Source organism: Phoenix dactylifera, chromosome 1 (assembly GCF_051530095.1).
Source record: "Phoenix dactylifera cultivar Ajwa chromosome 1, Ajwa_hap1_PhDact_Kaust_v1.1, whole genome shotgun sequence".
Taxonomy (NCBI): Eukaryota; Viridiplantae; Streptophyta; class Magnoliopsida; order Arecales; family Arecaceae; genus Phoenix; species Phoenix dactylifera.
In genome coordinates, this window is record NC_143190.1 from 39,177,520 (window position 1) to 39,190,000 (window position 12,481).

The 12,481-nt window shown below is 37.3% G+C and overlaps 1 protein-coding gene across 1 annotated transcript; it reads right to left on the reverse strand.

Moving 5' to 3' along the window:
* Positions 1–4,078: 4,078 nt before the first annotated feature.
* On the reverse strand, positions 4,079–10,658 carry CRLK1 (Protein kinase superfamily protein). Its single transcript, XM_008795532.6, is given in 10 exon segments — positions 4,079–4,518; positions 6,730–6,933; positions 7,869–7,940; positions 8,036–8,121; positions 8,237–8,363; positions 9,084–9,144; positions 9,146–9,238; positions 9,803–9,878; positions 9,881–10,170; positions 10,571–10,658. Coding segments are annotated over 9 exon segments (1,290 nt in total). The 5' UTR covers positions 10,116–10,170; positions 10,571–10,658; the 3' UTR covers positions 4,079–4,182.
* Positions 10,659–12,481: the final 1,823 nt, after the last annotated feature.

Below are 12,481 nucleotides of genomic sequence, written 5' to 3' on the forward strand. Positions count from 1 at the left end.
TGAAACAAAACAGACACTTGCACGGGTCCTCACAAAGATCAAGTAATCTCGCCGATTTTTCCGACAAAAAAAAAGCCATCCCACTAATGATTATGCGCACTTATCCTGCGTCATGCGAGGCTACAAGCGGCCAACACCAGTGTTTCATACCACTCTGGCAGGGGCGGCCCAATACATTTGGGGGCCTTAGGCGAACTCATTAGAAGGGGCCTTTTTTATTATTATTTAAATAATAATTTTTTTAATAAATATAAAAATATTTTAAATTTTTATTTAAAAATAATTCGCCTAGCTTTTTGAGAAGCAAAATTACTAATTAAACTTTTATACTCAAGATCCATTAAAATACTATTTTCAATCGATAATATAGCTAATCCATTTAATCTTTCTTGTGACATAGTTAATCGCAAATAAGATTTTATCAACTTTAATTTTGAAAAACTTCTTTCAGCAGAAGCAACTGTTACAGGTATTGTTAATAATATCCTATATGCAATGCATGCATTTGGAAAAGAATCTATTTTTTTTATAAAACTTAAAATATCAATAGGGGTACTAGTTTCTGTTTGTAAAATTTTTTTTAAAATTTTTAACTCTGAAAACAGATCAATACCATCAATATCAGAATATTCACCATGCTTTAAAAAGTTTTCAAGATTAAGACAACACTTTTTCAAATCATCTTCATTCAAAGATTTTAACTTTCTAAAATTAAACAAAAAATCAAAAACATTTTCATATACGGTAAATTGTTCAAACCTATTTTGAATTGAAAAAATAGCTTGATCTACTATATATAAAAAGTAATCAATTCTAAAAGATTCTTCAGCTGATCTTGTTATCTCATCATCATTATTTTCATCAAAATATTTTTTTCTACGGATCACACGTTTTTCACGAAATATAGGTTCTATTTCCATTTCATTTGCAATTTCTTTAGATGAATTCAAAGCATTCATGAATCCATTTTTCCTATAACTTTTCAAATAAGAAAGAAGACCTTTTAATTGATCTATAGCAACATCAATATGCATGTCTTTAGATTGTAAAATCTTACTAACTGAGTTAACAGCAAACAATATATCGTACCAAATATTCATGCCTAATAAAAATTCAAAATTTTCAATCTCATATATAGCTAAACATGTGGCTTCACTCTTTATTTTAGGATCTTCACTAGTTTCCGCTAATTGAACTAAAGCATCTCTTATTTTAGAAGCTTGGTTTTTAATTGCTTTGACACTTTCAATACGACTTTTCCAACGTGGTTGTGACAAGGGTTTAAGAGTTAATGTGGATATATTATTTTGTAAAATTTTCCATCGTTTTGTAGAAGAAGAAAATAAGGTATAAATTCGTTGTATCACTCCAAAAAAAGATATAGCTTTAGGACACGAGTTAGCAGTATCACATAATACTAAATTCAAGTTATGACATCCACATGGTGTGTAAAATGCTCTAGGATTTATATCTAATAATCTTCTTTGTACATCTTGATGTTTTCCTTTCATATTAGATCCATTGTCGTACCCTTGTCCTCTTATATCATTAACCTCAAGTTTATGTTTTTCTATTATATTTATAAGTTCATTAAAAAGGCCCTTTCCAGAGGTATCATCTATTTCTAAAAATTCTAAAAAATATTCTTCTACTTTTACTGAACTTGTTGAAGTATCTACACATCTTAAAACTAGGGTCATTGTTCCTGATGGCTTGCATCAGGAGTGCAATCAAGTATTACAGAAAAATATTTTGCTTCTTTAATCTTTTTAAGTATTATAGCTTTAATTTTAGATGCTAACATTTGAATCAATTCATTTTGAATATTATGACCTAAATAATGATTGTAAATTTCACCATGTTGAATGCGTCGAATATGTTCTTGCATTATTGGATCAAATTCTGCAATCGTTTCAATAAAACTTAGAAAATTTCCGTTATTGCTTTGATAGATCTTTTCATTCTTTCCTCGAAATGCTAAATTATTTTTTGCAAGATTTTTTACGACAACAATAATTCTAAATAGATCTTTTTTCCAATGATCCTTCTCTTGGTTTATTTGTTCTTGGAGATTTTTATCAATTGTATTATTTTTTAGCAATCTCACTTCTAACTCAATCCACCTATTCATGCTAATGATATGTTCATTAGTTGTTTCATGACTTTTAAGCTTGATACCTAGATTTTTCCAATCCCTACTTCCTTCATTGACTAATTGACTCGTGCTAGACTTTGAATCAAATAATTTACAGCAAAAACAATATACTCTATCCAAATCTTTCGAATACACTAACCATTTTCTATCATGTTTTTCACCATTAGGTAACTTACGAATATAATATATCGTAGAAAAGTGTCTATTGTTTTCATCCTTAGAAAAATGAAAATCATAATCCCTAATTGGACCTCTTGCCACTATTAAATCTCTAAATTTTGTATCAATTATTCTCCATTGACCAGGATCATATAAATTTGTAGGAATAGAACTAGTTTCACAATCTTTTTCCTTGTTTATCCTATCTCCATCTGATTCTCCATTGTGTTCTTCACTAAATATTGTTTCACTGGCAATCTCATTTTTTAACTCTATTTCGGGTGCCTGTTCCATTGCTAATTCTTGAGTTGAATTTGATGTAGTGTTATGTTTGTTTGTAACAACAAATCTATCTAGAGCTCCTTTTTGAGATTGAATGAGTTTATCGATTTTTCTTTTTTTTTTTTTGTTGAGTTTTTCATACCCACAGTCATATTTTCTATTAGATATTTTAATCTATAAATAATATTATCAAACTAAGCAATTAAAAAACTACCACAAACAAATCAAAATATAAAAAAGTTAAAAAAGATAAAACTTAATTGTGTCAAGAAAAACAAACTCGGGTCCCGACAAGTAGTGTCGAACTTAATTGTGTCGAGAAGAGGTGGAATAGTGCCGAACCGCTGAAGTAGTGAAGTCACAACCAATCTACAATTGAACCAAAAAATAACAAATTCTAAATTAATTACTTAACTAAATAAAAATTAATTAAACCAAAAATAATTAATAAACTAAGTAACTACAGACTACAGTTACTTACTCACCTCAGTGGGATTTGGGAATCGGGATCAGTGGACTGTGGACAGTGGGAACAGCCGAACAGGGTTACAGGCTTACAGCGGAACAGGGGACTGGGGGAGTGAGGGGAGGAGGTCGGGACTCGGGAGATGGCCCGGTGGGACCATGGGACTGGGAGCCTGGGAGGAGGTCGGTTCCGTCGGGACTTGGGAACCGGGAACCTCGAGGAGGCTGCCGGCCGGAGCGGCGGAGGAGCTGAGGAGAGGACGGGGTCACCGCCGGCGTCGGCCACGGCCTCACGGGAGGCCGAGGACGGCGAGTCGGCAAGAAGAGGATGGGAGGCCTCACCGCCTCGACCCTCGGTCGCCGCGGAGTCGGATGTCGGAGGAGCCGAGGACGGCGACTCGGAGTCGGCGAGGACGCTGGACGCCGAGGAGAGGACGGAAGTCACGGGACTCTGCACGGACGCATAGTGGACCGGAGGTCCGGAGCTCGGAGCTCGGAGCCGAGGACGGCGACGTCGGCGAGGAGAGCTAGAGAGGGTTTTGCGCTCGCCGCTCTGCAACTTTGCCAGCCGAATAGCCGATCTGCCGAGTGCCGAGAGCTGGAGAAGGTTCCGGCATTAAAAAGGCAGAGAAGGGGCCCAAGGGGGGAGAGTCGGACTGTCGGAGAGAAGGGGGGAGCCGGGGAAGAAAAAGCCGTTGCGTTGCCCGTTGCTTGTCGACGACTCGACCGCTCGACCACGCCATCGCCTGTCACCAGTCGGCCTCAGCCTTTCACCGTTTTACGTCGCGTCGCCGCCGCCCAAACCCGCTGCCCACTCCCTCCATAGCCCATAGCCAGATAGCCTGATAGCCCTGAGCCCCTGCTGCCCTTGCCCCTGGAATAATAAAAAAAAAAAAGGCTGGGTGGGGGCCTTCCCTGGGCCAGGGGCCTTAGGCGACCGAGGCGGTCGCCTAAGGCTCGAGCCGGCACTGCACTCTGGATAAAGCGCATAAAAGGAGTATATGTAAAACAAGAAACTGGATAGCAAACAATAATTCGTGAATGGCCTCAGATTAACTCATATGGTAAACTAACAACATCTATCAAATTACAACACGTAAATTTAAAAACAAATGAAGCTATTAAGCATCTGGCACGCCAGCTGAGCTACCAATGGACTCATCCCAATGCAGCCCGGAGAAAGAAGTCCGAACGTAGGGCAGTTCTTGGTCTATGGACTCGTTCTCTACTTTGGTCAGCAGGAGCTTCCTTTCATGATGCCTTTTGCTAGGTCTTGCCTCAATACACGACAGAGCCTGAACTACATAACTCATGGGAGGCCGTTTTCTGGAGTCTCGGCTGACGCATTTGTATGCAAGTGCTGCCATGCCATTTACCTCTCGCGCATCATACACTCCAGCTAGCCGAGAATCCACCAATTCTTCCCAGCCAACTCTTCCCTCAGCATTTATTGCTGCCTGATTCATAAGCAAATGTTTAAACATAAGTATATACAGAAACGCATGCCAAGCATAATTTTCGATTGGTTATTTGATCAGATGATGCTTGGTTATCCGAACATGAACATGATGCATATAAAGATAAAATGTTTGTTGGAGAGATTTAAGCCTGCCTAAGAAGCCATGCACATCATAGGTAAGATAAATCATTACTTGTCTTCCCAAATAAAAGGTTGTAGATCAACAAATCAAAGAACGTTTGTGGTTTTCTTATTTTGACAATGTGATGAGAGTGGCATTAGTATATCATCAGAATGAATAAACTGGATGCCAACTAGTGGATACAAGGATAACTCCTGCAGGAGTGGGAGTCAGCAGAGATGAGAAAGGCAGGGAGTAAGAAATAGTGGAATCAGGCAGGCTCATAGACTCGCCAATCCAAAGATCGAGGGGATATCAAAACCCATCAGGAAAGCCCAGCTTCAATCCTGGCATTTCGGGTCAATTGGCCAAACCATCCCTCAACTTTCCATTTGACACCATCTCCTCCTCACCAGTTTCCCCCCACTCAGAAGTTTGCAACAGATGGCATCCACGCAGCTATACAGGCCCTTGAAACCTTTGATATCCCTGCAGGGGCGGCCCAATACATTTGGGGGCCTAAGGCGAATCCAATGAATGAAGCCTTTTTTTTAATAATAATTTTTTTAATAAATATAAAATATTTAAAAAAATGATATGAAAATAGATAGCTATCAAGTACACTATTTCAACAAAGATACATGAATCTAACAAAGATAGGCAAGAAATTTTTTTAATTTAATATTATTTTTGAATGGAAGTGCAGAAAAGTAATTATCCTAAAAAAAGGACCATAAAACTGATTAAATAACTGAGATAATGCTTGGCAATATTGTTTATGATGTCAAGCAAGAGCGGAATAGGAAAAGGTCATCCCATGGCACTTCATGGTCAAGGTAAAGAAAAGTATTTGTCTCTTCTCTATAAGAGAAAGTAGGGGCATTATGGGAAATTGACTCCATCTAATTAATAAAAGTCCCATCCCTCCATCTCCCCTTCAAGTGAGTACCCAAGCAGCAACCGCAACATCACAGCACAGCAGCCATTCAACCCCCTCCCTCCTTCTCTCTCTACCACCCAAGAGGGGAGAAGAAACCGAGAGGAGAAAATTAAAAGAATCTCCACCCTCCAAGAAGTCCATTTCCAATCCCCCTTCTTCCTGATGGCCCAGCTGGATCAGGAGTAATGTGAGGGAAGGAAAACCAAGACCAAAACCAAACAAGAGAAGGGATGAAAGATAAGAGTGGCTTCAGGCGTGTATCAAGCCAACCAAATCCCTCCTCTCTCTCTCTCTCTCTCTCTCCATCCAAAACAAAACTACCGTCCCCAACTTCCTAAATTTCCCCTCTGCAGGCCAAGAAACTCTCCACCTCCCTTCCATTAAGGGGGAAGACTCGATATGGGGCCTTTGCTTCCTTTTGGTCATGGTCAGACCGACCCTCCCTCCCCCTCTCTCTCCCTCTCTCTCTCTCTCTCTTTCTCTTCACCTCCCGGGGGCCTTCCATTGGCCCGGGGCCTTAGGCGACCGCCTCGGTCGCCTAAGGCTCGGGCCGGCCCTGTATCCCTGCTACCATGATTTGAGATGCCATGATTTGCATATACATGAAAGTGGCAATACTGGCATGCATGCAAATTTTAAACTGCTAAATGATTTGATTAAATAAAGGGGCAAGAAAGCATACATAATGAGGGAGAAGAGGCGAGTCGGTAACATGCCACAATGTAAGTGACCATCACCAGCAAGTCATATGCATAATACACAGGTGTCATTAGTTGATAGTTTGTGTTAACGTATCGGGACATGATACTTTTGTACTTTGATTTAGCAAGCCTAGGTTCAAACCACAATCATCATATCAAAATCTTATCAAAAAAGTGACATTGATTATGCAAACTTTATCAGATGGTAACCACAAAGAGGTTCCAAGATTCTCTCAAAGTAACCATGTGACAACTTGCAGGAAAGCATGTACACCCCATCTGAAATATTATCAAGAACAGCAAGTTATGAACCCCTATATTAGAATGAGTTAGAGCAGGGAAGAAAGTGTTTGGGACCGTAGTGATATTAGCACATCCATATCCAATGATACCTTGATAGTTCCAAGTTATATAAAGCACAAAAATGCTGGAGGGCAGAGATCTTACAAGCTCGACATACTCCATAAGGCCCTGTTGTGGCTTCCTGCCTGCAATCATTTCAAAAAGCAGGACACCGAAGCTGTAGACGTCACTTTTCTTGGTGAAAGTTCTTGATGATACGTAATCAGGATCAAGATAGCCAAAAGTTCCCTTGACATTAGACGTGTGGCAGCTAAACACCGCTTGTCTGGATAGCCCAAAATCCGCAACCTTCTCCAAGAGGCAAATTACTTATATGGATAAGTTCTATAATTTAAGGAAAATAAAAAAGATGATACTGATGACTAATACTGGATTCTTAAACATATACGGCATGCTTGAATGTGCATTCTATACAAGAACAGTATCATGGACCATCAGTTTTTATACTGTAAAATAGTTAAGAAGGGATGGTATAGTTTAGAAAACGTGCGGGAAGAGATCAGAGAAATCTTCCATCAAGGAGAAGAGATCAGAGAACTCATACATATTTGAGCTCTTTGAATCACTAAAATTTCAGGACATCATAAGTCTTCTACAAAAATAACTACAGTATAGGCAAGTCTCTTTCAAACCAAATGACTGATTGGATGACCCTGCCAGCTAATTTATTGTGCGAGACAAGTCCTTTTGCTGCAAAGAATGCCAAGCATCCAGACAACTTTGCTGCTTCTATCCTAAGCAAGACAGTCCATCAACTCTTTTAGCAGTTATATGAACATCAAAAATATAAATGAACTCATGTCAAGCCATGTCATTTGCTCCTATCATGGTAAGTTTGCTCTCAGTCCATCTAATTGCATTAGCAAAATCACCTTCCATTTCAAAGTAATCTATAACAGATAGCTAACCAAAGTTTCAGCATTTATCTTCTTCACAAGTACAACCTAGGGCAGCTGATTAGGAAAATGGCATAGAAACCAAGAGCTTGATTGCTTGAAAACCCAGAAGCCTGCAGCAGGCCAAGAGTTGATCTCAGTCAAAATAAAATCTATGGTTCTATCACCAAATGCTATAGCCAAAACAAACCAGAAAGTTACGGCCAATAGTTCATATGTATGATAAAATGGATCCATAATTCTATAACTAGAATCAGTGCCTTCACATATATCCCAGATTTTCTTATACCAGTAATAGGTCTCTGAAACAATGAAATATTTACATACTCTAGCTCTCATGAACTGATCCAATAGTACATTAGAAGACTTGATGTCGCAATGCACTACGGGTGGAACAGCCTGCAGTAGGGGAAAAACAAAGAAGAAACTAGTCGGAATATCTTGTACATTACAGAGCTGCTCTGTTCATATCTGTCGATGATACGAGAACTTACTCCATCATGAAGATACTCCACGCCTCTTGCAACATCTAGAGCTATATTAACCCTCAAGTCCCAGCTTAGTGGTCCATGTTTCTCACCTACAGATATGGAGGTACATTGAACAGATGAAAGTGTTAATTAAAGTTTACATGTTTGATGTGCTACTATACGTATCTTAAGATCCATAGATCTCATATCTGAAGTCTCATTTACCATATAATTGAGAAGCAACAGTACCATTACTCATGTAGACGTAAACTAGCATATGCTGGCCTATATCTGCACAGTATCCCAGCAAATTTACAAGGTTTCTATGATGCAATCTACCAAGTAGCATGACCTAAAATCAATGGCACAAGAAAAAAAGTTATATGTTGCTGCTAAAGAAGTGGAGTTTTCTAGGTAGAAGGATTAAAACTGTATGAACAAGCATGAAATAGGGCCATGAGAAACCAAAATTTGGAGAAGGCTCATAAACATAAACTTAGAGAGAAAAATCATTAGGCCTCAAACCTTTTCATCATCAAAAAAGTTTACATGACAATATAATTATATGAGCATAATTTATGTTACTTGGCCACTTCATGTTTAAGATGTCTCAAAGTGCCAGTACTTTTAGACTCTTGAACATAACATGGTTGGACACTCCACTTTGAATTGTCCTGCCGATCCTGCTGATGTCAACAAAAAATGTCAGGCATTTGAGACTTTTATTTTTTAGAGTTTCGTGCATGTGTGCATGCATGCATACACGTACATATATGTGTTTGAAGCTTCCTAAATAGTTGCAGTTGTATTGCTGTTAATCATAACTGGTGAGGTTTCTATAGAAAGAAATATATATCTTGATATGACCAGGTTTCAGGCATTAAAATGAAACAGCAACATCTCTCTTACCTTCATCAATGCTGCGAGAGAAGGATAGCTCAAGTGATATTCCCTTCATATTAATAATTTGTAGTTTTACATATTGAGCACAAGAACCCTTCAACATCAACTATTCGAAACAGGATAATAAATTCCAGTTAGATAACTTGCTCGAATTCTCATGTAAAATTACCTCATTATGAAACTGGTTCTCCCCTTGCTTAGAATTGGCAGAAAGCACTTTAACAGCAACCGTCACCCACAGTAGACATATGAGCCTTATAAACATTACCAAATGCACCCTGACCTATCACAGTTGTAAAATTGCTAGTTGCTTTCTGCAGATCCCTGTGAATGCACTAGTATCAACAAAGTCGAATATGATAATGTTACATCTAAAGTGAAGAAAAAAATAAAAGTGTGTGAAAAAGGCAGACACTTTTAATCTCGAAATGTCTTCAAATACCAGCATATGTCAAGTGAACAATGTAGGAAATCTATAGTTGGATTTGTTAAAATATATTTTCTCTGCAGCAAAATAGTTTGCAGCAGCTTACAGTTATTAGTTACACAATGTGTTCAGGCACAGTTTTCGTACTCATGCAACTATATATTCTCCCATACGCAAAAATATTCATTATCCTAAAAGAACACCCACATATAACTAGATTGAACTAATATTTCAGAAAGTGCACTATCTAAACTTACGAGGAACTCATTATTAAGAACTTGTGAAGCACTCGTGTGTATGTCATCCCGCATTTCACATATTGAATTATGCAGGTAATGCTTGTGCTGGAATAGCTTTTCCATTTACATACATTATGAGATATGAAGATCGAAAGGTGCTCCATATACTCATCAATGCCAAGCAGGCTAAACTACAGCAGAAGGCAGTTTTAATGACAATACCTGAAAGCAGACTTCTGTATTCCAGGAAATGAGATATCATTCTTCTTATTAGGTCCATCCAGAAACAGGATGTGCAATTTACTTGAGCGACTTTGGGAGATCGCTGATCAATAGTTGAATCTGAGAGTACTACAGAGGCATCAACAGCATTAGCAATGATCGCTACGGATGCTACTTTCGGTGAACTGGTGTTCCCAGTCTCCAGATGCCTCCTTCGAAACTTAATGCAGAGTAGATAACCTATAGCCAAAACCACCCCGGTAAATAAACCAACAATTAGCCCTAAGATCATTCTCAGATGTTTCCCGTTCATCTCCCTGAGACTACTCTAAAATTGAGCCTCTGGTACACGAACCCCATGTACAAACCTGCAACATAACTTCCAATCAAAATTTACGATTCAGAAAATACTAGAGAAATATTTCTTTAATATATATATATATATAAAGACCTAAAGGAGCAAGATGGATAATTTTCGTTACCATCTAGCCAAAAGCTCCCAAATTTCTTTCTTTTTTTTAAAAAAAAAAAGCTTTACTAATCTAAGAAAAATCCAACAGAATAACTTAAAATCGGCCGAAATTTTAGGCGATTAGACGGAGAAAAAGAAAAAGAACTAGAATCTTTCGGTTCCTCTAATCTATTTATAAGAAAAAAATAAACCCAAAATGAGTTCGACAAAGCCCTATTTTTATAAATTATTGAGACAAAGAAGAATATTTGAATGGGAGAGAGCGATTGTTATTGCCGCTTTAAACGAGAAGGAACCTGCGAGCGTGTTGGATTCGGGAGATCGAACCAATGGGTTTTAGTCGCGATCCCGGAGAGAACGTCGATACCAGAGAACAGAGACGACAAATGGAACGGCCGCGGGCATGGACCGCTTTTTTAAGTTTGGTTTTTTTTTTTTTTTTTATTTGAAGATAATATTTTTTAACATTCTTAATAAATTAGTCTCTAAATTTTTTTTATATTTATATATCAATTTCCGTTTCTATATTTATAAAAAAAAATTATAATATTTTTTATTTATGCAAATTGATCCTTTCATGTGCGAATCTAACTAAGATTAATCAAAATTGTTATAATCTTGTGTTAAGAGCGAATCAAACTGAGAAACTCAAATCTCTCCTCATTCACTTTGTCTTTGCTCGTTTGGAACTTGGCTGTTGAGACTAGCAGGGAAGAAGCTCGGCGCTCAATCTCTTCTCATTCGCTTTGCCCTCTGCTTATTTAGAACTTGGTCGCTGGAAGACTAACAGTAAACAAGCCCAAGTGAAAGAATCAATTAAAGCTCACAACGAGATATAAAAATATTCCAAAAAAAATATGAGATTAATGAGAATATAAGCACGATATTTGGTTATCATATAGTAAACCATAGACCTGTAAGCAATAAATATCAAGATTAAATATACATACACAAAAGACAAGTAGTGATATACCAATACGAAAAATTACAAGTAGTAAATTAAAACTATATGAATATACTGTAGGTTTTATTCTTGTGTTTCTAGTACAAAACTGTTCTCTAGTTGAGTTTTGGAATAAGAAAGAGAAAATTACGCGTAAATTCCTGATAAGAGTTAATTTAAGATTCACAAGCTACGTAAAAGTTATAATTTGGTTTAACAAGAATATAGCATGTATTAAACATGTGATTATTCCTATGATATCATTAATATATATATTTTTTGAACTATTTGTGTAATTTAACATATATGCTAAATTGTAAGAGCTGCAAGTCTCTTATTTGAAAAAATAAACAAAAAGCGTAATTATTTAGCACAATATAGCTATAGCAGGATGGAGAAATGGAAACAGATTAATGCATGACAGCCTGGAATTTTGATTTAATCATAAAAAACTATTTAACAACACTTTTTTTAAGCTTTGTTGAATGAATAGAAATATCACAAACTTTTACCATTGAAAATATATTCTGAATTCCTGAAGCAAAAATACTTAAAGCATAGATTGCTTCCGTCCTATGAGATGAAGCATTGATGAGTGATGAATGAAATTTTTGTTCAACAAATGCAGCCTCACTTTTATCTATTGCACATCTTTTTCGTTCACTTAAATAAAAACTTAACTAACTAAAATAATTTTTAGAAAAGCAGATTATACATAAGAATAATAATAATAAAAAAATCTACATCCACACCGTTATATGATTTTTGACCTCAAGGCTGGGTATGCATTAGACTTATGTGCTCACCTTTGCCCTGATGGGTTGTAGTCCTGAAGTGGGCTTCAGTGGACCTTCATTTGGCCCACAGAAAGCCCATTTGAAAACCCATCGAGACTGGCCATGAAAACACCTATTCTGCTCAGAGTCTAAGTTTATACAGATCGAAGCATGGCCAACTAAAGCGTGATGATAGTTAGTGATTATCTCTCAACATGTATACATGATGAATCCGTGCTGAATTCCTAGATATCATACTTCAAGCAAGAGAAAAGTTTCTCTGCGAGCTTACCATTGAAGCCAGTTATTGGGTAGGAAAAACTATCTCAATCATCATTGTTAAATAACGTCTTTATTTCTTTTTGATAAAAAAGAATAACGTGAAAGCTGTAGTTAGTGCAAAATGTTACATGCTTGATTAATGCAGTGGAACCAACCAATTACAACCCTTGGCTATGAGCCGTTTAAGTCATTTTTTTTATTTCTAA